The following is a 27,980-nucleotide window of genomic DNA, read 5'->3' as shown; positions in this document are numbered from 1 at the left end:
CTACGTAGCCGCCTGGGCCGTCATGGACTGGACCAGGGAGATGAAGTGCTCCACCCGGTCCATCTTGCGCTCGGCCTTGACGAGCTCGAACCTGACGGGGCAGTCCATGGTGGCACAGTGCTGCTTGGTGTCTCGGAAACCGCAACAGGAAGAGCACACCTATGAAAGGGGAATTGATAGTGAGATACAAAATGACGATAACAATTCTGACAGTAAAGTATAGATATTAGACAAAAATTACTCAACTGTATTCACCTTAACCCATTGAGGATGTGCTGGTTTTGCTACAACATGCATTTCCCCTAGAGACCTGCCCAAGAATACTCAGTACTAATCGTCAACAGGTTATGGTGATAGCTTTTTCAAATTCATTGTCACTACTTAAAATTCTAAATGCTTGAACATTATGACTATTCATATCATATCTGTCACAGTCTTACACCATCAGTAGCATCATCCTTGTCATACATATTTTTGTGACACTCGTCAAGATGAGAAATATATATACATTAAAAGCAGCCTTATGCCAATCCTTGAATTCATCACTTTCATCGCAAAGTATCATCACATTCCTCCCCCCTCCTCCTCTTCTGCCTCTTCATCACCATTGTCAGCATTGCCATCATCATCATCGTCATCATTGTCATCATCATCTTCACCAAGATGGCAGCAGGGTCACTAAAACCATCCAACTAAGCATCTGTGTCCTCATCATCATGGTAATCATTCTTCTTGCATGCCTCTTCCATTTACTCATCATCAAACTAGTTCCCATCATCACAATCGGGAGGTCATGGGTTCAAACCCCGGCCGCGTCATACCAAAAGACGTTAAAAGATGGGAGTTGCTGCTACCTTGTTTGCCGTTCAACAGTTGAAAAGGTTAGAGCAACGTCGATCTAGCGCTGCTCAGTGGCTGCCGGGCCCACGATCAATTGGGCAAAATGAATTTCCATTCTTGGACAATAAAATTTGGAGTTTATATCCAAAACAATTATTATTAAAAAATTATTAATTATTACATTCATCATTGTTGAAGTAAGCATTAAATGAATCCCTACCATCGTCACCATAGCAACCACCGTCATTATATTCTTTGATAGAGCCACCAGAGGCAATACCAATGTTAACCAACCCACTGCTTTAAACTCCTCCGAGGACAAGAGGACACCACACCCACCTTGTTGATCTGCACCCTGGCCCGGTCCCACTCCTGGACTCTCCTCATCAGTGAGGTCACTGTGGTCTGGGGACTGGCCTTGCAGGACTCACACAGACCGGACTTTGTCAGACGATCACAGCCAGCGCAGTTCAGACTGGAGAAATACTGGGATATGGTTCCCTGACAACATAAAACAAAGATAAAATAAATATGAGCCTTAAAGGGAAGGAACAGTTTTGGTTGAGATGGGGCTTCAGGTATCCAATTTTTTTTTTTTTTGCAATGATTTTTTTGAGATAATGAGAAACCTCTTATGAAATATGGAAGAGCGTATAATTCTAGGAGGAATTCAATGTTAATTTGATAAAAATCAGTTTTGAAATGGCTGAGATATCAAAAACAAAGCGACCCTAATGAAAGGTGTCCCACCTTTTATCAGTATTGTTTTGTTTTACTTTTTTTTAATATCTCAGCCATTTACCGATTTTCATCAAATAGACTTTGAATTCCTCTTAGAATTGTATGCTCTTTAACATTTCATGAAGTGGTTTCTACAAAGTATCTCACAAAAACTTAAAGGCTGCATCCTCACCTCTACAAATACTATACTATCCCTTTGATTAACAAAATTAATTCTATCTTATCCCTTTTATAAAATTCTATATCGATACTTAAATAATCAAAACACAAGGAAAATGAAATCTAAATGAAATTTCTGTCAAAATGAAATCGCTGTCAAATCTTTTAAGTCTGGTAATGCAAGGAATGTGCAAATCACATTCAAGGAACTGTGGTCTCTTCAAATGCAGAGAGCTCCACTGCCTTTGTCAGTGATGGATGAGAACAGGACCACAACATCATGAAATATGTTTATGAAATAACAATGAATGGGTGAAGGAAATTCTGTGTCTCACGCAAGAGGGATGTGGAGGGGTGGAAGCACAACGGGGGGTGTGGCACAGAGAGGGGTGTAGCACAGGGCTTTCTCACCTTCCTGGTATTGCCGGAGGACTTGGCCTTCGTGGGGGCAGTGTTGACGTGCATCACCCTGGGCAGCTCCTGGTACCATCCAAGAGTGTCCACACCCATCATCCCAAACACTCGGTTGAGGGCCGGGACAATCTGCCTTGTGATGTAGTAGGGGGTGTTGAGGTTGTAGGAGGGGTCCCGCAGGTACTCCTGAGGGGTGCGGACCAGCTGGATGAGGGGAAGGCCGGGGCTGCCATGCACCACGACGTAGGGGACACGCTCACTGACACGGGGCTCAGAACGCCGATCCACTGATAGCTTTCGCCTGAATTTGAAAGGGATGAAGAGATGTTGGTTTTAGCAAGCCTGTCCCCTCTCCAAAAGTTTAAATTTCAGGGCAATCAAGCAGTACATCTATTTTTATACATGGAAATGTCACATCAAATTCTGTATTCTTTGTGAATTGTGAATAGACCAGTTCCGTAATGTATTCAGATTTTATGCATGCTTTCTTCACAAAAGTTGCCCTTAACGACAACATAGCTTGCCGGAGGCTTGCCCTACCTATGGCACCAACTAAGTGAATTCCTGCCTATGGAACTGAATGGGAGGGAGCAGGTGAATGAAATGTTTTGTTACTAGGATGTACGAAAAGAAATATCCATAAATGTTCATACATAACAGAAACAATCTATTGTATGAAAACATAAGAGTAAGCAATATTGTGCAAGGTGAACAAATTTAAGCGCCTGTTAATGTTTATAAGCTGCTGAGTGCACATATCTAATTGCGGGAAAATTAAGAAGTTTACAGTAAGTTTTGGCATCACTCACTTGGCTATCTCCAGGGCAGGCACACAGGCACCGGGTCGGTAGTACTGACGGCCCCTATACTCCTTGGCAAACATCAGATCCTGGAGACCGATACGACCCTCGCTCAGCTTCTGGAACTGCTGCTGAACGTATCGCTTGACCTTTGACACGTCCTTGGTCTCAAAGAGGATCTTAAGGGAGCGCTCCAACATCTGTAGAGTGGAGAATGTCACAACCTCCCATTATCTTTTAAATCCTTTTCGTACAGGACAAAAGCTTATCTAGTCTAAGCATATTTGGCCTATCCTTTTCCGTTTGTTCTTTTTTATCCCAAAATGTTCATATCGTCTGTTGAGAATGAGAAGGGCGTTTAAGTTGTCTCGAACACTATGGGTTTTGTGACAACTTAACGCCCTTATCATTCTCAACCGACGATATATACATCACTCGTAACCCCAGGCCTCCACAAGTTTCATGAGACAAGCTATCATGACTAAAAGCAATACATATCCAATAAATTGTCTCCAGAGGAATATCCACTATTATATATTCAGCTCACGAACCCAACAAATCCGTCACCATCCAAACTCATTTGACATGCATATGTCCGAGAGCCTTTCAGAATTCATCTATCAGAAATGTATTTCCTTGAATCACGTATGGACTGAATGGACTAAAAATTTTCTACTAATTTGGCTAGGATCATTTTAATGATTTTACATGATATTCAATATCTTCTGTGAGCGATTCAAGAAAAAAAAAAAGAAAAGAGATAAAACAGTGACATGCATTCAGCAATAGCAAACATCTCAAAACAGCAAGAGAGGGCATTTATCCTGTTACCTTGGCAACTGCTGGGCAGGAGTCTCTCCGGACAGTCTCAATGCCCTTGGCGTCAAAGTCTGGCTCTGCCTGGTCAGGTGACTCGTACTTGTAGCCAACGTACCTCTTCTTGGCCTGGAGTACACATGGTTTGTACACCTTGATACGGATGGAAAAAAGAGCAGGACGGGGGTTAAAGCTTTGTGATGCATCCACGAAGGAAGGGGGAGTCTTTATATCATGTCAATCTAGTAAGAAATCTCCGTCAAGTCACTCTTAACTGACAACAGTGACAGCCAAAGAATTAGGGAAGAATCGAGTCACAGCATTATTTCATCAAACAAGGTTATTAATTCAATGAAAACTAAACTACCTGCAGCAAATTTTGAATCTTAGATTTATATGACTTCTAGCAAATCCTTCTACACGTTGAAAAAAAAAATGGAAAAGGAACAGGGAAGGTCCAGGCATGTGTAAAGAATCTTATGCTGGCATTCATATTCTATCTATATCTTAGGTAAAAACATGGAAACTTTAGTTACCTTCTCCAGTTTGAGCTTCACTGGTTTGGGATTCTCGGCTGTCACTGCAGCAACAATCTCCCGGCCTATCTCAAAGGCTCTTGACTTGGTGACACCTTTCACTAAAACAAACAGGCTGGAAGGAGGACAAGAGTGAAATAAGATGATAAAGTACTGAGCATCAGGATCCTGCACGAATGATTTTAACAGAACAGGCAATTTGTCTTTCCAAGTATCCACAGAATAGCATTCAGTTCTGAGAGAGTGAATTCCATTATATTTCTAACTGTGCTCTGTTCTTATTCATGTTCTTTCTTTTTCGTCATGGGTATTTACCATTTGCTCGCATAAACACAGTGAATCTTGTGCTCATATATTCTATTGTTTTAAAAATATGCCTATGTCACCTTACCCATACCTGTATCAGAAAACACCTTTTTCTCTACTATCAATTGCCTTATTCACCAATCTTTCAGTTTATCAATCATCCACCTAACTATCTATGTATATCTAACTACCTACCTACCTACAGGATACATCATAATAAAGAACTAACCTGTCTGTGTCGCCATAGACCACTCTAGCCCCCCACTTTGGGGTGGTGTTTACCATCTTGATGGCTCTTTCCAGTGTCTCCCGGCCCTTTCTCACCACACTGTCACCAACCTGGGAGGGGAGAGGTTAATAGATCACAAATACACATTAAATCATTCCTTTTTCAATCAGAAGAACATTACATCTCTTTAGCCCGTTGAGGACGGGCTGAATTTGCTACAACACATATTTCCCATACACACTTGCCCACGTATACTTGGGACTCCTCCTCAACGGGTAAAGTGTCAATATTAGTGTAAATTTGCTCTTAGTCAATGACATCAAACTTTTTTGCATCCAGCCCATCAAAATTGGAGACTTGCTACTATATCAGGCTCTGGTCTTTTGGTATGATTGTCTGATGATATTTTCAGAATTCTATTTTTTGTTCAGATGCATGTGTTGATGATAAGCACAAAAAAGAAGAAACGATTACAAGAACAAATTCATAAATCAATGATATTGACAGCATCATCATTCAACCAACAGCATGAAACGATCAGAAGCACAGACCTTAACGGCCCAACACAGCCTCACATCCCAAGACTCACCTCGATGCAGGGCATCCTGCCAGAGAAGTTTGCCGATGTGTAGCCGTAGGTCACATTAGCAATCAGCTTCAGTCCAAGCTGCCTGTTGTCCAACATCCTTTCCAGCACCTGGCAAGACATCACCGGCAGAAACAAACACCACGAGATGATGACATCTTTACCAAATTTGTCAAAGCACCACAATGGACATCAGAGGGGCATTTCATGGAGCATTTTGTCCGACAAAGTTGTCGGACAAATTTGCTCTCAGCCAATCAGATGCAAGGATTTCAGTAGCTTGTAACAGTTTGTTAGAAAAATATCCGAACAAAACGCTTCATGAAATGCCCCCAGAGGTCTACTCCCTTTACTATATGGCCACAGATTTCCACTCTCATAGGCGTGTGAATAGATTACTCAGTATACATTGTGGGTGATAAGATTTATCTATTGAAGGATTGTTTTCTAAAATATATGAAGAGGATTATGTTATCAGAAGGGGCATTATTTGTATCAAAAACATTTCAAGTAAAATACTACCATATAAGCACATTGTTGGGAGATAGGTAGAGAGAAAAGAGAAAGCGAGTGTGTGTCTATGTGTGGTTTTGGGTCTTTTTGTGTTTTTTTGTTTTGGTATGTACATATGCATGGAGGTAGAACAAGTGGAATCAATCAAAACACTGGGTAAAGATAAGCAGACTATTGTGGGTTCAATTGTGGGTTTATGATATCACCTCCGGACCAGACAAAGATTGTGATAAAACAACAGTAATGACGATACGAAAGAAATGAAACAAAAAGCAGCATAAACAGCAAAACAATAGAAAAGACACACATGTTTGAATCAATTGTACATGAGAAAGGACAGAATGCCATCCAAAATGAGGATAAAATAAGGAAAGAGTGAGATAAGGTTAAAAGGAGACGTAGAGGATGGCTGGTTACCTTGTCTCCCTTGTGATCTTTGAGAGCTTTCTTCACCATGATGCGAGTGTTCAAAATCTGATCCAACATCCTGTAAAATCATGCGAGCACACACAAGGAATGACACAAAACAAGCAGACTGTTACTTCAACATATTATTATAATATTATAAATTGATGTTAGTTGGATTAAAAATTAAACAGTTTATGTCAAAATCATATTAAATCCATTTGAGACAAAATGGAGAAAAAGAATGATTTTTTACTTCTCATATATTTGCAAATTCTCTAATGCAGAGTTAAAGAGATGGCATAGTTTTGGGTTGAGATGGGGCTACAGGTTTCCAACTTTTTGTGAGATAAGGAGAAACCTCTTATGAAAAAGCACACAATTCTAAGAGGAGTTCAAAGTTTATTTGGTTTTGAAATGGCGGAGATGTCCAAAAACAAAGAGGTCCTTAAAAAGGCGGGACTCTCCTTTTATTATGACCACTTTGTTTAACTTTGTTTTTTGATATCTTAGCCATTTCAAAACCGATTTTCATCAAATAAACTTTGAATTTCAATTAGAATTGTATGCTCTTTCGTATATCATAAGTGGTTTCTTATTATTTCACAGTCAAAATCTGAATCCTGTTCTCAACCAAAACTATACCATCCCTTTTAAAGGCAGCACAAAATACATCTACATCATAGGATCACAAAACGACTTTTCGAAAGAGATCTAGATTCCTTAACTTTTTTTTAAATATTGATTTGAATTTTCGTATTTTGTACATAATCTAATTTTGAAAATGAATATGGATTCATCACAGTCTGGAAAGTAAAAATAAAAATAGATTCATCACATTTTGGACATAAACTCTTTTCTTTTAATGCCCTTAAATTTTCATGTTCTAATTTGAAATTCATTCAACAGGAATAAAATCAATGTGTGCATGGTGACAAAGCATAGCTCTGTGGGGGAAGAGAAAAGTGAAAAATGATGAAAAGTGGATTATCACATTTGGAAATGAGCACTTCAGTTACTCAGCTAAAAGGTCCAGATTACCTTTGGGAGCAGTGATTTAAAAACTTTTGATGCATATGTGTAGGTCAATTGTATCACAAAACATCCTACCATATAAAATTTTTGCAATAAAGCCTAAAATATAAGGAGATATTACTATTTTTCTCAACAAACCATAACTGTAGACAGTTAAGTCTGGAAACATTTTTATTATAACTATTGATCACATTTTGTATATTTTACAATAATTTAAATAGCATTGACCATACTGGTTCAATTTTTTACATTGGTTGTTTCAATCCCTAACTTACATTCTAGAACTATTTTGAAGCACTAATGCTGGGTTTTTGTTTCATCTGCAAATGGTACATTATGCCTTTAACATGATGTCAACTAAAAAAAGAAAAAAAAAAAAAGGATCAAAATCTTCTCCATCTTTGCGAGTCACTTATCCTGGCTCCTCTCACCTTGGCAGGACTCCATGCCTGACGCTGTGCTTGACAAAGACGATACCGTTGGGGGAGATGTGGAGACCGTCGGAGGCGAGAAGATGCTCCAGCTGCTTGGGAGGAGAGGAGAGGCTGGTGCAGCCCAGGGTGTACTCCCCTCCCCTGAGTGGGTTAAGAGTCACAGAGATGAGGAAAATTATTCAAGTTGCAGGGTTAATGTGTAATTATATCATATATCATATCATATTACATCATACTATATTTTATCATAATTGGATTAGATTTCTGCACTTCAAAAATTAAACAGAACATTAAATGGAATCCATCCAAGTATTATACAATGTACACTGGAAAACAAAACGTATACAAATCACACAACATGCATAAGCACAGTGATAGATATACTGTAAACAATCATATTCATTATCAATCAATTAAATACCACGCAATTAATGCACAAATATCCACCATCCAACCCCAGCCTACCAAAGATCACTTTCTCAAAATGCTAGTGACTTTGTACACAAAGCAGGTGGCCCATGGTATCACAGATGAGGTTAAAGCCCTTCACTGCCAACTCACTGGGCTATGTGCTCCACCCGTCCTAGGCAGGTCGAGAAGCAGTAGTTGTAGGCGATCATCATGGACGGGTAGAGGGACTGGAAGTCGAGCACGATGACGGGATCCTCGTAGAAGCGCGACTCAGGCTCCATGACCAGGGGGATGCACTCGGGGGCCTTGGACCGCGAGCGCTGGTGGACGCTGGGTGAGACGGCGATGTAGTTGGCGCACTTGGCTTGCCGCAGCATCATCGACTCAACTCGGTACTGTCGCAGAGAGAGACAGCCAGAACAAAAACCTCATGGCAAATGAAACTACTACAGTGTCAATAGGCAAACTGTCCAGGGAAAGTAGTCTATTTCAAAGTTCTTTGTTGAAAGAAGCAAAAAAGAACATCAACAACAAAGAAAAGAATCTATCAGAGTGGCATTTCATGAAGAGTTCTGCCCAACAAATTTGTCTGACAAATCTGCTCTCAGCCAAACAGGTGCAAGGATTTCAGTAGCATATAACAATTTGACAGAAAGTATATCTGACAAAACACTCAATGAAATGCCCCCAGTTCTGTTTACGTACAAAAGTGAAGTAAACTGGCTTTAATACTTAGAGCATTTCTGAAAAGGAAATTTGGGATAAATTTGTCATTGTGTACAAATTTGCAATATTCATAACAAACTGGACCTCATGGTAAGGGGGAAACGTTATATATACTTCACAAGGTTTTACATGTTTGCTTTCAAAATACAACAATTAGAGCTTTACATTTGGCAGATGGTAAAAGACTGCAGAAGTTTGCCACACAGGGCACAAACTGGACCTTAGGTCTGGTGAAAACTTTGGACATACCTGAGAACCCCTGGAGAGTACTGAATAGAATTCGATTCCAAAGAGCCTGGCCAGCTCACTGGTCCTTCCGATCAGGTCAAGCTGTTGAATCAGTCTCATGTTCCCCCGGACCCTAGTTGCATAGTACTCAATTGTTCTCCACCTGTTGTTGGGTGGAGATGCATTTCACACAGACCAAAGTTTAAGCTTTTACACTGGTTTTGGTTATGGGACAGTGTTGTGAGAAGAAATTATCTCAGTTTTGTTCTGAGATGCACATTAACTTGACTGTTATATAAGTTTGGATTGTGTTCATCAGCACAAAGCAACGGCACTGACAAAATTTGTCATATAACATTAATCATTCCTTTTCTAATGTACATACATGTAGCATTAACACATATGGAAGACGTATATACAAGGTACTGTATCAGCTGAAGGTTGAACATCGAACATGTGGATAGGGGCAGGTTTCAGTATTGTTTTTATTTCAAACAAGAAATGAAAAGTGAAAACAAAAAGCATAACAGATCATGATGTCCACAGCACTGCAAACACACAAGAAAATTGTAGCAGATACCTGTAGCAAGCCGTGATGTGGTCGAACCAGTCCGTCAGGGTGCGGAATGTGTAGAGGGGAAGTCTTTGGTGCAGTACGTGGTAGGCCACATTCTCAAATGTGTAGATGTTGAGATTCACCTGTAAGTGGTGTAGAAATGCTTGAGAGCATTACTCAAAAAGAAAGGGAAAAAAAATGACAGAGGCACACACAAACAAGAACACATTTCTGGCATAAGACACCCTAAAACAAGAAAACGTTAAAGATTCACCTACAGTATTGCAGAGATGCTTGACTATTACTTGAAACAAAAACACAGTACACATACACATCATATTTAAATTCATAACTGTGTACAATGTAGTTCCAGTAGTTCCCATCTAGTACAACCAACCGTTGGGAAACCAATCCCCTGCACCTGTTCATTGAACGAATCTCTGGTCTTTCTACTGCATAGCTGCAAACATTAACCCTTTCCTTATGAGAACTGGATATTCCCTAAGACTTTGTACAGAGCTTACTGGGTTCCAGCAGAAAAGGGGTTAATAAGTTGATCAATTCCTCTCCACATCAATTCACTCAACTTTGACCCATGTCATCCTTTGTGTTTAATTTCCTGTTTCTCTCTCCCTGACTGATAAAGATTCTCAGTAAAACCAAAGAACTGCCCCAGTGAATCCTACTGTCACAATCGACCTAGTCTGACCAAAAAATCCTTGCTCCTTGTAAGTACAGTGAATGAACAAATCTTACTGTATGTCATGATCCTGACCATCATCATCATCATCACCGACACTGCCATCATCATCGCCCCCATCATCATCATCATCATCACCATGTTCCTCATTATCACCATTATCATCATCACCACCATCATCATCAGCAGCAGCAGCATCATTATCATCATCACCACCATCATCATCGTCATCACCATCATCATCAAGACTATCATCAGCAGCAGCAACAGCAGCATCATTGTCATTATCATCATCATCATCACCACCATCATCATCATCGTCATCACCATCATCATCAAGACTATCATCAGCAGCAGCAACAGCAGCATCATTGTCATTATCATCATCATCATCATCGTCATCACATCATCATCGTCATCATCACCACATCATCATCGTCATCATCACCACATCATCATCGTCATCATCACCACATCATCATCGTCATCATCGTCATCATCATCACCACATCATCATCGTCATCATCATCAAGATTATCATCAGTAGCAGCAGCATCATTGTCATTATCATTATCATCATCATCATCATCACCATATCATCATCGTCATCGTCATCATCACCATCATTACCATCATCATCATCATCATCACTATCAACATCATGATTCATCTGCTTTGAACAGAGAAGCGTCCATGCTCTGAATGGCTACCTCGTGTCTGATAATCCTCCACAGGTTCAGGACAATCCTCCCAGCGATAGTTATCTCAGACATGTGATCGGCACCGTACGCATCCTTGTCAGCAGAAAAATGGCTCTCCCTGGGATCATCTGCAATGAGAACCAAAGAAATTTGTGAGTTCGCATGATCAAAATGAAAAGTTTGCTATCTCTCGTTAGGTGTAGTACTTCCGAGTACCAAGACCATCCTTCATCAGCACAAGGCTGTTGTAGATGGTGGTGCAATGGCCCTTGGAGAGAACAGGGGTTGGGTGCAGTTGAGATTGATGGATTCTAGTCCTTTCCATTGTGTTGTCCACATAACTTACCAGGTAATCTTAGGTAAACACATCCCCCCAAGCCTGTGAAATTCCCATAGACTTTCCACATGACCCACCCAGTTACCATGACCAATGGGTTAATCATCACATGGAAGGTTTATAGAATGGAAACACAGCATCAAACGAAGACTGGCTTTAAGACCTTACAGACAATTGATCCCACTCTTGAACTTATGGCTGATTTAAATTCATAATTGATAATAATAACAGTTGATACATTGTATTTTCATAGCTCCTCTTCCACTAGATACAAAGCGCTATAAGATGTCATCCCTGGTCGCTATAGGAGATGAAATATATACCAGGCAGTGACAGCACAAGTCCAGTGCATGCATAGGGATTAATCAGTAATTCAAGTTCTAATGCAACATCACAACAATTGGACCAATCTGGATGGAACAAGCAGATGAATTGCTTTGCCGAGACTGTGCTTGCAATTACTGATATGAAACTCCTGTGTTTCAGGTGTAAATCAGAAAATAGTGGCATCAGTTTGGGGGTGGACAGGACACTCTCATTGCAATCTCTGAGGTGAAGAAAGCAGTGATGTCATACCTGGTAATCTTGATATCTGCTGACAGAGCTGGACCTCCAGGAAAGCAGCTCGCTGGAAGAGGTAACCCCAGGACAGCTGCTGGATTTCAAATCCTGCCAAAATGTCAGGATCATGCCTACAAAAAAAGAAAAAAGAAAAGATCAAAATCCTCCACAAAAGAAACAGCATAAACATTGCTCCATACTCTTTCTCTCCAACTCAGTTCCTCTTCTTGATTCATTATCTCTTTAATAAACACTGCTGGGTCATTGGAGGAGACTTACAGCCATCGGTCCTGTGCGTAGAAGAGTCAGACCCCATATATACGTAAATGAACTCACTGCACTTCTCTTCTAAATAGTAGGGAGAAGCTCCGGTGAAGCAGTCACACACACACACACACACACAAAGATTGATATACTCAGGTTGTGAGGTATACAGATTTACACAGTATCTATACATCAATCAACTTTTTGCTGCTTTGACACTTCACAAAAAAAAAAAGAAATAATTATAGCAATGGAGAAAAAATTGCACATGAAGTTAAGTATGGAACAACAGACACATTTCAAAACAGTAAAAGCAATTTCAAGACTTTGTAAAAAGTGGTTCACTTTCGCATCTACCTTGTAATCAAATTCTGAAGGGAGATTCAAATTAAACTGTGTCTGATTTTGCCTGACTGATCAGGATATCCATTTTACCAATGTACTTCTCTTGTAAATAGTAGGGAGAAGCTTTCAGCATTCATATTTTGTTGCAACTAACCTTCTGACTAGCTTGACAAACTCCTCAAACATGGTCTTCTCATCTTGAACGTAGGTGACTTCCATCCCGCTGACCCCTGACCTTGCCAGCCAGTCCCGCTGGGTCACGATGGTCGAGTCCGTCGGGTTTCCCGCCGCCGCTGCGTTTGGTTGGTTGACCTTTGACCCCGGTCTGGATAGATCCACCATAATCATGCCAACGTGGTGGCGTCCCTGTCCCTTTCCATCTTCCCCGGCTCCTTGGTCTCCGTTTTGGTCACCCCCTTGATGGTTGCCGTGGTGATGACCCTTGGCCGGGCTGTGGGGGCTCCCACCACTGGGGTCATCCTTGTGGATGCAGTAGAAGATGGCACGGATGGGATCAAAGTCTGGGTCTGGGTGGTAGTCCCTCCTGGTGCGGGTGTGGATCTCAAGACTCATGGTGGTCACGTGTTGTACCTTATGGAAGATTTAGGAAACAAAAAAAAAAAAAGGGTGTGGTCCTGGTGGTTAATCAAGTCTATGTTAAAACAGATACTGGCTACTAAAACGCTGTTGAAATACAACTCAACCTGTACTATTTAAAGACAAACAATGATATTCAAGCAATATACACATAAATGTGACACTTCATCACTGGAATGTACAGGTGTATGCTGAACATGCTTTCATTATCACATGCATTTCATTGTAGCATTACTTTTGACCATTTTCAGTGCCAAAGTCAGAGTGTCCCCGAACTTGCAGCTGACAAATTAATTCCAATTAGAATATTCACACTGCCAAAAGACTACATGAGTAACATGACGCAAATCTCTCGTTTGAAGAGGCTACACCCCAGTAAATAATGCCAGTGTATACCTTGGCAATCAATGACTTAAAAACCAAAGATATAAAACACCTGTTTCTTGACCCTGGCCTAATCTAAGCATCAGTCATCGCCACAGCGCCACAGGGGAGGGGGGGGGGGGGGGGGGGGGGCACCGCGAGAGGAGGAGATTGTTTTGGTTTTGGCATGGGCTATGTAGCTCCATGGTGCGTGTGTGTGTACGTGTATGTGTGTGAGTGTAGACATTCAGCGTATGCAGACAGAGCATGCCTGTACTGCAGTGACCGGAACTATTTTCATTCCATTTTGTCTCTCCCCTTCTCCCTCCCCCATCTCTCTCCCTCTCTCTCTCTCTCTCCCTCCCTCTCTTTCTCAGACAGCAGGCTGATTGAAACCAGGGAGGTAGTCTCACCTCCCTGTTGTAACTCACTGCCAAATAGCCGTACACGAACCTCAGTCTGGTTGTGTTTCAGGAAATAAAATTTGAACAAATTGAGGTACTTTTTATTGAAATCAAGGTATTTAGTGGCAAAGAAGTTCTTTCACAAATTTTGTAGTTGTGTTGATTTTGGGCCTTTTTGTATATAATATCGATAGCTTTTATATCTCTTAGCATGATTGTCACAGAATCCTCATACTTTTTAAACTGTACATCAACATAAAAACTATTGCCGATCGCAATGATTATCATATCAATGCGCGAGTAAGGGCATACTGAGTATTGCGCATGTAGAGATGCATGCAGCTAGCTGGTGGTCGATTGTGTGCGTGTGTGTACGCATACATTACACATTGTCAGCACCGGCAAACTGGCAATGCTCTCCTTCTTATTCCTGTATTTTCGTTATTTACGGGTCAATTTTTTTCGTTCGAAATGTAAAATGGATGACCATAGAATTTCTCAATAGAATATAAAATTGAAAACTTTAAAAATGATAGAGAAAATTGAGTTCACTTTGAATGGTCTGCCACAGGCAGATATCCTTATCATGCTCTTACGTAATACGACAGCTGCTGGAGTCATCAAACCCTGGCTTGGCCTCCAGGTTTGTCACGCCGAGCAGAAAGTTTATTTGCAATGGACAAGTACTTCGACTCCCAACTCTCAAACGACAAATATACGCACCCCACTTTGGAAAAACCCAGCTGGGGTCTCGCCTCAAACGAGGGATTGACGGCATGACATGTTATTTCCTTTATACACGTAGGCATTTAAAGAGAATAGAAAAAAAAAAAAAAAAACTTGATGCAAGTCAGTCATGCCATCACACTCATTGGTGTGTTGCTTTTTTTTTATCAATGAGACGAAAGAGAAGTGCTGAAGTTCATGGTCATCATATCACTTTAAAATCAAATCAAATCAGTGCGATTTTCATAATACCATACATTATGGTCAGACATGGACATGTTCAAGGAGATATGGCAGAGCATACTCAGTTCCACACATATCATCTAGTGCTGGTCTACTGGAGCAATGCTACCATGGTGCCAACTACTCTACCTTGGATATCTTCTACTCACCACATGAAGGGCCTTTGCATCTTGGACGTTGCCTTGGCTGACCTTGAAGCCGTACACGTTCTTTGGTGTTGGTCCCACTATCTGAGAGGTGAGTGACTTCCTCTTCTGAAGAGGGGTGATGGGTGAAGACTGAGGGAGATGAAAATATGGGAGCCACATAAATGAACTTGAGCAACTTTTGATATGAATTTCAACATAAAATTGTGTTCCCTGCATGCTTCTTTAAATAGGCAATTCAAGATTGTGCCCACAGCACTTCTTTCTTTTTTTTTTGCAATCATATGATTGAAACTCTAATAATGCTGAAATGAACCCAGTGCTTACATGTTTCTACTTTCATTTGGAGCACAAATCATTTTCATTCTGTCAAAGAATCACATGAAACAGTGTAGCATGATTAAAAGAAGGTAAGGAGAGTACATCCCACAGGCAAGATTTATTGAAAACTCAAAACTTCACGTATTATACTACACAACTGTAGGATGGTAACCCGAGCTTTACACAAACTGTACAAATATCGTTGGACTGTTATAGTATGGACTATGAATAGTTTTTATTACCTGTGCTGGAGTGTTGGGAAGGTTAGGATTTCTCTTCAGTGTTGCCACATCCGAAAAAGGTCCAGGTTTCTGCGAAGCTATTGGGGTCACGCCTGGCTGAGGGGCTGCCAGTGGGGAACTGGTCAGTGGACGAAGTGGTGTGCTGGACAATGGAGGGGTGCTGCCATCCCCTGGTCTCTCTGCCAGCCTGCTGGACTTTGGTGTGCTCCCGCTCACGCTCGCCTGAAGGGGAGTGGCCATCAGAGCGGTCAAGTGATGGCCAGTTGTTGGTGTGGAGGGATTGCCACTGGGGTCACTATGTACAGCAGCTGTTGGCTCTGTGCAATTCACCTGTCCTGCTGTTGGTTGACTGTTTCCATCACTGCTATGAGGCGATGCAGTGCCCTGGCTATTGCCCTGCACTGGGCCCTTGAGGGCAGGTGGCTGTAGCTGTTGAGTTGCTTGGATGGACTGCTGATTGTGAGTGGGAACAGGATGCTGCTGTGCTTGATATGAGGGCTGATGGGCAGGATTTAGCACACGCTGAATTGGCGATGCCAACTCCTGCTGGCACTGCAAGACCCGCTGGTCACTGTGTGGCAGCGGTTGCAGCACATTGCTGCCACCAGCTCTACCTACCTGGGCAGTTCCACAGATCCCTTTCTCCCCAGCATACCTCAGATTACTGTTTGTATTTGATTGGCTGGGAGTGGCAGGGTATGGGCTGGTAGGAACGCCCAGTGAGTTCCCATTGTGATGAGATGGCAAAAGTGGCATGCTTCGCCCTGGCGACTGGTGAGGTGGTTGTACAATGTGTTGATCAGGTTGCTGAGGTTGCTGGTATGGTGGCAAGGATGACCCTTCATGACCAAAGTGGTGCCTCTGCCCACACTGCTGCTTTTCATTCATCCAGCTGGTCACTGCCTCCCTTGGAGGGGGATATCTGGACGGCATCCACACAGCATCCCTGTTATACCCCTGGTGCACAGTGGAATAACCCTGAGAGGTGGGGGTATCCCCCTGTGACTGGACGACTGTTTGCCAGTGGGACAGGCCCATGTTGCCACAAGGGGTTTCAGCATGCTGCAAGGTGGACGGGAGCATGCTCTGCACATGGGTTTGACTGGGTCCCTCCCTGAGGTGAAAGAAAGGAAAGCTCTTCATTATTCTCCTGCACAGGTATAATGGTGCCACAGACAGTACTGAACATTACATACTACAGTATATTCTCTTGAGGTTTAGAATACACATCATGGACTGACTCGGCATCCTTTTGGATCAAGATATCTTATTGTAAAGGATGTTTTGCAGAAAACTGAGAACAGACTATGCATCAAAACCACACAAAACAAAAAACCCCAAACAAACATAAAAACAGGTACATATAGGCCTAATTGTATGGATCACGCAGCTGCTCTTAATATAAAACTTCAATATAAGGGAATTTAATTTCTAAATCCTGAGACTATGCCTGGGAACAGAGTCATGTTTTCCTAGCTGCCATCCCAGAGAACATCACACACACTGAGTATTGTACTTGTAGAAGCACTTTTGATTTAATGCAAAATTTGTTGAAATATAAAATATCAAACAAGTACTTCATACTTTGTCCATAACACATGATACTAGGAATGCATCTTTCTGGTTATACCTTTGCCTTCCAGCATGATCCTGTGGATTTCCCCAGTATGCACACTGATGATGAACTTCTGGAAGGCCATACTCCTGGAGACTGCTCCGCACCATGGAATCGGTAGGTGGCATGGCAACTGGTCTCCAAATCTTTGGTTTCACTGCTGGGGTGGTGGTGCCACTGTCAGGGTACGGGTGTGGTGCCTGTGGATAGGACACCCTGTAGGGGGGCTGCCCAGATGGCGAAGGGTGCTCATGGTTGGATGGGTGGTGCTGATTTGGAGTTGACGGGTGGTGCTGATTTGGGGTTGATGGGTGATGCTGATTCGGGGTGGAAGGGTGGTGATGGTTTGGCGAGGGGTACGGGGGTTGAGGGGAGGGGTACGGTGGAGGATATCCCTGACGCTGGTTGCTTCCTGGGGACGGATATGGAAGATGGTTGGCAGACTGGTTGTACCCCTGGCTTTGATCAACTAGTCTCTCCCCTCCATAGACCGATGACTGATTAAAGGAATGGTTAGACATTTCATACATGCTTTGGCTGGTCTGCAGATTGCTGTGGTAGTACAGTGACTCATTCTGTCTGCTGGTTCCAGCTGGCATGACAGATTCTTTAACAGGGTCATTCTGGTAAGGTGGTGTTGAGTGGTTCATGCTGTACTGGACCTGAGGTGGACTGCAGTCACTGCTGTGCTCAGAATCTGTCTCTGGTATACAAGTCGGCTCCTGGGCTCCCTGAGATCCTGCATCTTGCCTCTGGCTAGGGTACTGGCTGGAAGATGTGCCAGAGTTGCTGCTATCTGTTCTCTGGTACTGAGGAGAGTGTGAGTTGTAGGAGGATGGTGCTGACATCTGCACATCAGAGAAGTAAGACTGGGCCTTTTGCCCTGGAGTCATTTGGGGCGAGTTGCTGCTTTCATCCGGAGAATTTGTGTAAGAGTGAGATTTGACTTGTGAGTGCGAACCATAGGAGGAAGATCTTGACATTTGTACCTCAGATAAGTATGCTTGGTTCCCCTGTCCTGGAGTAATTCCAGGTGAGCTATTACTGTCAACCTGGGAACTTGTGTTTGAGTGAGATGTCCCCTGAGGAACTGCATTCTGCGCCACGAGAGGACCATTGTCAGGAACTGGGGGTATCCCTGCTTGATTTAGCTGGTGCTGACCAGGTTGATGCAACTCATTACTGGGGACAGGATGAGGAGGAAGGTCCGCACCAGTGTGTGTGTCACTTTGACTCCAATCATGAGCAATCTTTGGCTGCTCCCTATGCTGCCCTTGCAAGTTTGGCTCCTGGTTTTCCTTATCGCACCTCTCAATGACGTGGCCATGATTTCCAGGGACCTGATCTGATTTATCCAGTTTGGCAAACTCATTGGATATTGCATCAAGATCTGAGTTTCCGTGCAAGTGGTCATCGATTCCAGAGACATCCTCGGGAAAGTGCTCCAACGTGAACTCTTCATGCCTCGACTTTGGTTCTTGCTGATTGGCCTTGCCATCAGAGGTCACCTGAAGCATCTTCTCATACACGCTGAAGTCTGATATTTGTCCCAGATTTCTCTCAATGATGTCCATTTCATTATCTGAAATAGGGCCAGGGGCAGCAGTCTCCTCCTTCTTGGTGGAATCAGTGGCCCCTTCTTCCATCATTTCTCCCTTCACCTCTTCTTCAATATCCTCTTCAGCAATAGTCTCAACAGCTAGCTTGTCTTCTTCTTCCCTCTTGTCATCCTCCTCCTGCTCTTGTTCCTCCTCCTCCTCCTCTTCTGCATCAGAAATTTTGCCCAGTGGGGACCAACATCTTGGAGGAGAGCTTATCTGTTCTGGACGTTGAGGAGAGTAGCAGGCTAGTCTCCACATCACATCTCTTGACTCGTCCTTGCCGGGCTCACAGATTTCAATAATGGGGTTCTGTGCCGTTTCTTCAATAGGGGCTTTAATTGGGGGAACGTAGTTCCAAGTTTTGTTGTCTGGACCTCCACCATATACATCTACAATTTTGGTTCTCCTCTTTTGTTGTAAATCGAATCTTCTGAAAGGTTGCAACGCCCCCTTGTATCTGGCTTCCTTTGCCGTCATGCGAGATTTAAGTTGTTCTTTTCGTGGAGATACCCTCTGAACTCCTCTTAATCCTGGGGGTGTGTCATCCATGCGTGCCCTCTTGGCACCCGTCTGATCATTCTCCTCACTGAGCTTCCTCTTCACCTGCCGATCAAGGTCTCGGTACAGGGCGTTCCTGATGACCTCGCCCCAGCTCTCTTCATCCAGACACAACTTTCTGAGAACAAGCTGAGGATTCAGCTCCTTGCACAGCTTGAGCTTAACCAGATTGGATGCATTGAGCTTCACATAAGGCATCGAGACAGGATCAAACTGCAGGGGAGCTGGCTTCTTTCCCTTCTTGGGCTTAATCTCAGCTTTGTCCTCAGTTTTACCCTTCTTGTTCATGACTGCTTTGCTCACTTTATCCTTCTGGCTAGTTTTTTCGTTGCTACGTGCTTGTTGCCTAGCTTTCTTTTCCAACCCTTTTTCATGTTTAACTTTTGACTTGCTCCACTTCTCACTCCCATGTGCAACTGCTCCTTTCTGCTTCCTGGTCCCATCAGAGGTCTCTCCTTTCGCTTTGTTAGATCTCTTTGTTGAAACACTTTTCACTTTGGCTCTGTCAGGGAATTCTGCTTCAAGCCACTGAGGAATATTCTTGCGAGCTTTGGACTTGCTTACGGATTGGGCACTTTTTTTCTTTCCGTGTTTGAACTCTGAGAGTTCCCCAGCTGCTTTGTCAGGGCAAGGACTAACTTGGTGATCAGGAATATGCACATTTTTGAGAGGGCTCCTGGCCAACTTTGATGAGCTCAGTATGTCCTTTGTGGGCTCTGACTTTGTCAAATCCTTTGGACTCCTAGAGCCCATGTGCCCTCTACCCAGTGTACAGTTGGCAGGAGGAACCGCATCGAAAACAAAAGATTGCTCCATGATGAGGGTGGGGTCGTGACTTGACTTGCAATCTTTAGACGAGCGCTTGGTATTTGTTCGGACTCTTGTGGTTTTCCTGGGTTTCGGACTAGTTTTGTTTGGCACTGACAAGCTTCTTCTCACTGAAACTTTGGCAGGGGATGTATTGGACTCTGCTGAGCCACTGGGAACAGTGCTCATAGTTCTTACACGGGTCTTGGGGCTCTTTGACACGCTGACTGATGCAATTGCTGAAATGTCTATGGGAGAAAGGATCACTTTGGGCTTTGGTTTGACAGACTCTGCATACTGAAATCTAGGGGCCATCTTAAATCCTATTGCATCATTGTAAACAGCTATGGGTCCCTCCATGGGCTTGTGAGGGCTGCGAATAATGTTGTCTGACACAAACGGCCTTCCACGATCCCTGGGTTCTGATCCCCTCGGGCTTTTCTTTCCACTCCTGCCACGGCCAGCAAAATGAGGCGAAGTTTGTGATTCCAGCTGTTTCTCCGTGGGATCAGTTCCTTCCTTTTGCTCCCCATGTTGGCAGTAGCTTCTCCTCAATCTTTTACCTTGTGACATTTTCCTTGCAGCTTTTCCAGATGCTGGTCTCTTCTTAACATTTGACTGACCACATTTTGACCCTCTCCTTGAGGACACAGGAGATTGGATGACCTTGAAGTCATCATCAGATGGTTTTCTTGCACTCAATGCCCTTGCTACAGGTGATACAGCTGCGAATGAACTCTGTCTTGCAAACTTCACTGACTTGTCTGAAGCTGAAGGCTGTCCTTGTGGTGATATGTTAGATGCTGTCAGAGACTTGCTCCTCCGAACTCTTCCTGGACTATCCGTAACATTTGCGCCTTTCGAAGGAGTGCTCTCATCCCTTTGACTACTTCGTCTCCTGGGTTTGCTGATACCACCCTCAACTGACCTGGCACTGTTCCTCCTTGACCTCGCCTTACTTGGAGAATCACTTTGCTCTTGAACATCACAGTTTTGGTTTGCTGAATTGTGCCTAAACAAATCTCTCTTCACATTTTCCGGTGACGACTTGCCACCGTCCATAGAGGCCGTCATTGATGAAGCAGTTGCTGCCAGAGGTAGACGCTTTTTGGGTTTTATTGCCTCGGCATACTGAAAGCTGGGAGCTATATTGTACTCAATAGCATTAGCATATCTCTCTAATGGGCCTGTGAGTTCTTTGTGGGGGCTTCTGGCCATCTTTTCTGTGAAAAATGGCTTGTCTACATGCTTTTGTAAGGTTCGAGGACTTTTAATTCCTCCCATTCCCTTTCCTACAGGAATCGTAGTCTGAAGAGTTGGAGCCCGTTTTGAGGATTTTGCCATCTTCCTCCTCTTTCCCTTCAAACTAGGAGACTGCTTCCCCCTGCCCTTGGGAGACCTTGAGTTAACACTGTTTGATCGCCTGGGCCTCCTCGCAGACCCTCCAAGGTTGGTTGACACACCCCTATGACTACCATTCATCATGGTCTTCGGACTTCTTGCAGTACTGGTCTGCCTGCTGCCTTTGGTCCTGGTTGCCGATTGTTTGGGCACTGCCCCATTGCAAGGTCCCTCTGCCAAGACCTCGATGGCATCTCCAAGCTCTCTCAAGGGACCATCCACATGCTTGAGGGGAGTCCTGGCAATCTTGTCGGAGGCTAGTGGTCTGGTGTGAACGAAGCCATTCTGTGCCCTCCTGGGACTCTTCTCACCAAGCCTTCCTCTGCCAACCAGCGACTTTGTCTGACACTTCTTTCCATCTGAAAAGATAAGCATGAAACATATTTGTCAGCAGGACTTGGGACAGATGAACGATATACAAATTTCCTTGACATGCCACACGAGGTACGATATAAGTCACAGTTTGCAGTACAGAGCATTCCTGTTATGACAAAGTTCTTGGGAACAGCGATTTTCATTGGGGATATAAAAATATTGGTGTAGCCAAACAGTAAAACACGTAAGGATATATAAATGGTTACTTTGGAGCCTGAACTTTTACTTCATTGCACCAAGACTTTTGTTAAACCGAGTCCGATATAATCGGAGTGCATTTTAGCAATTTGATTGATATTAATTTGATGGATTACTGCTCCTCCATCCTGTTTAAAGAATACATGCCAACTTGAAATTCTGAAGAAAAAAAAAATCAAGAACATATGGAAAGAAAAATATCTGCACAGTACTCACAGATGGAATAAAATATAAAAATTTCAAATTTGCCTGACTTTTCTATCTCTTTACTCAGACCATTCAAAAGTCTGTGCACAAAATGATGTTGTATTTTTGTTAAGTTCAATATGCAAGACTGTCTTCAAGTAAGTGAATGAGCAAAAATAGATTCAGACAGATATTTTTCAGGTCCTTGGATCAATAGTAAACACGGAACATCTAGGAATTGATGTCGATTTTAAATGTGATAAATAGAATTTGGTTTTTCATCAGAACAGATTCAGAAGTACACATTTCCCTTAAATGAATAGGACAACCAACTAATTCTCAGTTCTTTTTCTGCAACAAAAATACCCACACATCACAACCATCAAAAGTAAAAGTGAAAATTTAATAAGGATTGAAGATCAAGTAATGCAGGATAAGACTGCATTATTGTGATGACAAAAAGCAGACAAAACAAAAGAAGGTAAAACACTATTAAAAAGAGTGATACAGGTGTTCTGTCTGATGAACATAATCTGTAGCAAAAAGAGATTGTTGAAAATTGGTTGCAGAAACATGAAAAAAAGGGGCATCGTTTGCAGACTTGCCTTCCTTTGGTGGTACATCGGAGCTTCCATCCAGCTGGGGCAAGTAATCTTCTTCCTCCGTGGACTTCTGAGATCTTCCAGCACCGACATCCTCAATGTCTCCAATTAACCTTTCTAGCCTGTGAGCACAGAAAAAGAAACATACAGAATATCATGCAAAGGTTTCACCAACCCACATAATTTCATTTTACCTCAGTCATTACTGACACATCATCAGAACTCTTCTCCCTGGCACAGTCAGATGATAATTACATCGAGCCATCTGATCACATTCTTTGAGGAAGAAATTAAATTGAGGAAGCTACAAAAATTATTCATGCATACATGAAAACCCTGAAACTCAAGATACGCAAATCTAGGTATGTGTTGCTAAGTAATGTTGCCTTCATTGTCTTCTCTGCGCATCACGCAGTCTGTAGTAATGCCAGGGTGCGTGCATATGTGCTTGTTATTATGACATCACAAAAGAAGTTTGCTAAAGCTGTCGAACTGTGATCGGACCACTGACTACAGTGGATCAGACTTCTTCGGACTCAGGGAAGTGGGCCAAAGTGTAAGCGCTAAAGAGGAGTCGATAGCGTAGGTCTCTATAGGAAACTTGCGCCGTGCGCCCGCGTACGCATTTGACTAAAACAAGGGGACCATGCACCTTTAAGGTTAGGGTTAGGTTTGGAGTTAAAGTTTGGGTTAGGGTTAGCATTAGGTTCAGGATTAGAGTAAGGGTCAGGGGAAGGGTGTTGGGAAATTGTCCAGGGGTTCATTGGCCTCGAAACTAATGACACCCCTACGGAAGAAATGGGTGTGGTTGTGAATATGCAAAGACTGCCTCCAATTAGAAGGATTAGAGAAGTAATATGACAAATACCACAGAGGCAAAAAATTTGGTGGTAGTACCCATACAGTGGCATCTCTGCACTTCCAACTTACTGAACATCCTCTCCGGCTTGCGTCTCCCCATTCCCCATCCTCCCATCCTCATTGTCGCTACCGGCAACAGCATCATCCTCATCCTCCTCATCCTCCCACTCAGCGTCCACACCCAGCCACGCCTGTGACATCTCCTTCTCCTCTTCAGCCTCCAGCTCGGGGCTGTCTTCTTCTTCCGAGTCGGAGATTTCTGTGACAAAATGAAAACAAATATGATAATAATTGTGTACACTGATCTTGGGATCCATTTGTGTACACCATTACTGCAATGTCCCACAAGCTGGTCACACCACATCAAGCTATCTATCGTGCATTCACAACACGTGGTGGACAACGCAATCATGGCGGATCATACTGCCAAGTCGATTCAGTGCATACGTGTATTTTATCAAAATTAGAATTTCTTGAAGAAAGCCTTTTCAGGTAACCAAGTGCAGTAATTCACCTTAGTTTGACAAATCAAGTTTACAAAAGCATACAAGCATATCATTCCTTCCCCTTCCCCTTTTACTTCACTCACAGTGGTAATATGTGACCCGCTACAACAAAAGGATCCGAAAGTTGGACATTATTCCCTTACTCTTCTACTCTAATTTCATATAAAGCACAACTCATAGAAGTACTCGGTTGCGGAGATATTGATGATTTTATTAGTGCATGTTACTTTGATTAAGGTTTGAACTCTCTGCCAGGGATAGTTCATCTGCAGTTCTCACTATTCTTCGCATTGTTTGGTGGAGATTATTCAAATTGGATCTGATTTGTTAATCTCTTAGGCTCCTATTAAAATTCAGATCTCCCACAGAAGACAACATCTTATTTCTACCATATGTAATGTACTGCAATATTGTATGGGGCAACTGTAGCAAAACCAAATTGAACACAATTTTTCTTCTCCAGAAAAAGGCTCTTCGTATATGCACACATTCAAATTTTTTGGCTCACACTGATCCCATATTTTATCGCCTAAAAACTCTAAAGGCCCATGATATACATTTATACCTAACTGCCATATTTATGTATAAACACATTCAAAATTTATTACCATTTTTCCATAACGCCCTAGTAACCAATGACCATATTCACCCATACCCTACCCGTCGTTCCCATGATTTTCATTCAAGTAATCCAAAGCTTTTACTTGCTCAAAAGTCGATTAGACATCACGGTCCGGATACATGGAACACTCATCCTGAGGAGTTGAAACAGTGTGCCTCCTTGTTTTCATTCAAAGCAAACTTAAAGAAGCATATTTTACTGCAGTATACTTCTAATACGAGTTAAGCACGAATAATTTATATGACTCATGTTGGTCTCTCGATAGCAACATCGTATGTCGTTCACTCTCCCAGCAAACCAATTTTATTATTCTAAATTCCAGCCTATCTGCCCCTGTGCACTTTCAAGCACCTGCACGCACATTCACCACCATCACACATCAGAGTTTATTTTCCCTGCTATCTTCGCAGCAGAATTTGTATTGTTACGAATTTAATACGTCCCTGCCTTTTCCTCGGGCTGGCCATCTTTTCAAGCAATGCTTACAATGGCGGCCCTCTGCATTATCGCTTTTTAAATGTAATATCGTTATTGTAATCCCTGCTGCATAGACATGCATACTGTAATATTATATCATTAATTTCCTTTTATATCGTTGTTTATGCAAGTCAAACGACTCTGTTTCAAATATACTTTGTATGTTTCCCATGTTCATGATTATGTAATTTATGTATATATTGATTTGCAGAAAATAAAGTATCTATCAAACAAACAAAAAAACAACAACTCCGTAGCTTTACGTAGACAAAAGGAACCAAGAGAAAAAATACATATATTTATAGAGGCGACCCCCATTATAACAAAGTCCTTGGGACCGGCAGTTTTCTTTATTTACACCAAAAAATTTGTTGTTGCCGAAAAAATATAAAGTATTCAAAGATATATAGAAAATAATTTTGGGTACTGAATTTTTACTTCATTGTAATAAGAATTTGTTACAACCGCGTTCACTGAAATGGCAGCGCACTTGCATTTACATGCATTTACAATGGTATCAGTGCAATTTCATGATGTCTCGACTATGACATCTTTCAGCAGGCTGAGTGTATCTGCTCAAAATAAGCATCCAAATACAGTGTGCCATATTCCGATCTCAAAAGATTGATGACTCATGTATTTATCCCCTAGTCCCTTTTTTCTTATTAATGCTGTCTGTACTCACCAATTCCTGACGGTCCAGGGCGTTCTCTCAAGGACTGCATGGTCCTCCTGCCCGAAAGAGCCAAGTCCACATCGTCGTCCTCGTCGTGGACGAGATCGACGAGGAGGTTTGCCAGCTCCTCATCCTGAGTGTCTGCAGCATTATACAGAGGACATGGCAGAAGGTGTGTAAATGGCTTTAGCATTCAAATTCATGAAATTCTTCCGTCGAGATGTTCTATTGCAACTGATTGACAAATAGCCCTCATCGATGTAGGGTAATTTGTCAATCAGTTGCAATGGCTTTAGCATACTGCAAATGTGGAATATGTAGATTATACTCAATAAAAATGTAGTCAAGTTCCTAGCTTCTTTTCAACACCTTAAATTTGGTTAAATACAGCAAACAGCATTTCACTGTCGATGCACTTACAAATGTACTTCAGTTGTTTGAATTTACATAAAATTTTATCACTGCATGGCATGGATTTTCTTGTTGTTGTTGTAGTAGCAGTAGTGATCCATCCAAATCATTTTCTTTTTTTAAAGTAGATCATGCCACTCTAATAAATTGTCTCCTTATTCCTGAGAAAAAACAGGATAGAACTGTTGAATAGAAGTCACACTTATGAGGTACAACTCTCTTTTTCTAGCTTGTCATTGTTGATGTACAAGATTTCTTTGATTTTAGAGATTAAAGGTGACACCACACGCCAGACTTATGTATCTGCTGTTTTAACTATTTAGTTGTACCTTGGGACTGTGACTGGGACAACCTCTGGGACGCCTCCAGAATTGACTGCACAAGCTCTTCATTGATGACTGGTGAAACATCCCCACTAAAGACCTGCCTCTGTGATGGTTCGCTGTCTGCTGAATGTGAGGAAAGGGAAGAAAATGGTAACCACTCTGTACTTCCATCGGAACAGATGGTAAGGCAAATCCTGTACCACGTACAAGTGAACAAATCTGACTTTGCATTTTCAGCAGTACTCAATTAAATGAACATTATTTGGAGATGGACAACCAGTCACAATCGTTAAGGTTTAATCCATCTTTATCATGCTCATGCAACACAAACTGCCGGCCGGAAAGGGGCGGAGGTCATACAACAATTTACATAAGATACTTCTCAAACACTGCCTGTCAGCATAACACACTGGTGGTATATCAAATCCAACTCTCTTCGATCTCTGTACCTCACACTTTGACATGAAAAATTGACACTACTGAGTACTGAGGTACCTTCAGTAAATAGAAAACTTATAATAGAAATGAATAGAATGTGAGAAGTACAAATAACAGAAATAAAAATAAACACTTGGCAACAAAAAACAAGAATATCTAAGGACACGGTTGATACAATGTTAGCGGCTTTAGAACATAAATGACTTGGAGAACTGGAAATAGGAGGATGCAAGGAGGACAAATGAATAACAACTGCATAAAGCAAACATGAAAAAAAAAATGATGACACAAACGAATGCGTCATTCATGTTGATGAAAATCAAGGAAGGCAGACAAGTTGAAGAGATGTAATAATCCTGCAATAATCCCCTTTATGCTAATATATATATCAGTAGTTTTCGTTTTGTCTTGTTTTGATTTTGTTTTGTTTTGTTTTGTTCGTTTTTGTATTGTGCCATAATTGTTACCTTTTACTAGGGAGAAGCCTTGACAGGTCAATGGCCTTTGCTTCTTCCTCCACACTCTGTATTGCATATGATTGACATGTTGTCCTGTATTGTTCGTTCTTTTTTACCAGTTGTGCAAGTTGTGGAAATAAATGAAATAAAATGAAAGATGTGAAGGAGATTCAAGAG

At 42.2% G+C, this 27,980-nt stretch overlaps 1 protein-coding gene across 1 annotated transcript in view; it reads right to left on the bottom strand.

Moving 5' to 3' along the window:
- Positions 1-27,980, bottom strand: part of LOC140242412 (DNA polymerase zeta catalytic subunit-like) — a 38,248-nt gene continuing 10,268 nt past the window's right edge. Inside the window, exons 11-36 of the mRNA XM_072322148.1 lie at positions 26,911-27,027; positions 26,180-26,311; positions 24,020-24,148; positions 23,381-23,386; positions 23,024-23,145; positions 18,962-22,018; positions 17,620-18,910; positions 17,316-17,556; positions 15,686-16,799; positions 15,126-15,254; positions 12,798-13,234; positions 12,050-12,165; positions 11,146-11,264; positions 9,760-9,878; positions 9,201-9,342; positions 8,376-8,620; positions 7,812-7,955; positions 6,358-6,427; positions 5,431-5,538; positions 4,842-4,951; positions 4,307-4,421; positions 3,786-3,923; positions 2,964-3,154; positions 2,152-2,455; positions 1,180-1,341; positions 1-159 (exon numbers count right to left, since the gene is read on the bottom strand). Of these exons, the coding sequence (XP_072178249.1) occupies positions 1-159; positions 1,180-1,341; positions 2,152-2,455; positions 2,964-3,154; positions 3,786-3,923; positions 4,307-4,421; positions 4,842-4,951; positions 5,431-5,538; positions 6,358-6,427; positions 7,812-7,955; positions 8,376-8,620; positions 9,201-9,342; positions 9,760-9,878; positions 11,146-11,264; positions 12,050-12,165; positions 12,798-13,234; positions 15,126-15,254; positions 15,686-16,799; positions 17,316-17,556; positions 17,620-18,910; positions 18,962-22,018; positions 23,024-23,145; positions 23,381-23,386; positions 24,020-24,148; positions 26,180-26,311; positions 26,911-27,027 (9,017 nt within the window). The remainder of the gene's footprint in view (positions 160-1,179; positions 1,342-2,151; positions 2,456-2,963; positions 3,155-3,785; positions 3,924-4,306; positions 4,422-4,841; positions 4,952-5,430; positions 5,539-6,357; positions 6,428-7,811; positions 7,956-8,375; positions 8,621-9,200; positions 9,343-9,759; positions 9,879-11,145; positions 11,265-12,049; positions 12,166-12,797; positions 13,235-15,125; positions 15,255-15,685; positions 16,800-17,315; positions 17,557-17,619; positions 18,911-18,961; positions 22,019-23,023; positions 23,146-23,380; positions 23,387-24,019; positions 24,149-26,179; positions 26,312-26,910; positions 27,028-27,980) is intronic.

The sequence above is a fragment of the Diadema setosum genome, chromosome 19 (genome assembly GCF_964275005.1).
Source record: "Diadema setosum chromosome 19, eeDiaSeto1, whole genome shotgun sequence".
NCBI classification, from domain to species: domain Eukaryota; kingdom Metazoa; phylum Echinodermata; class Echinoidea; order Diadematoida; family Diadematidae; genus Diadema; species Diadema setosum.
The sequence above is the reverse complement of the archived record's forward strand: the minus strand, read 5'-3'. Positions and strand labels throughout refer to the sequence as shown.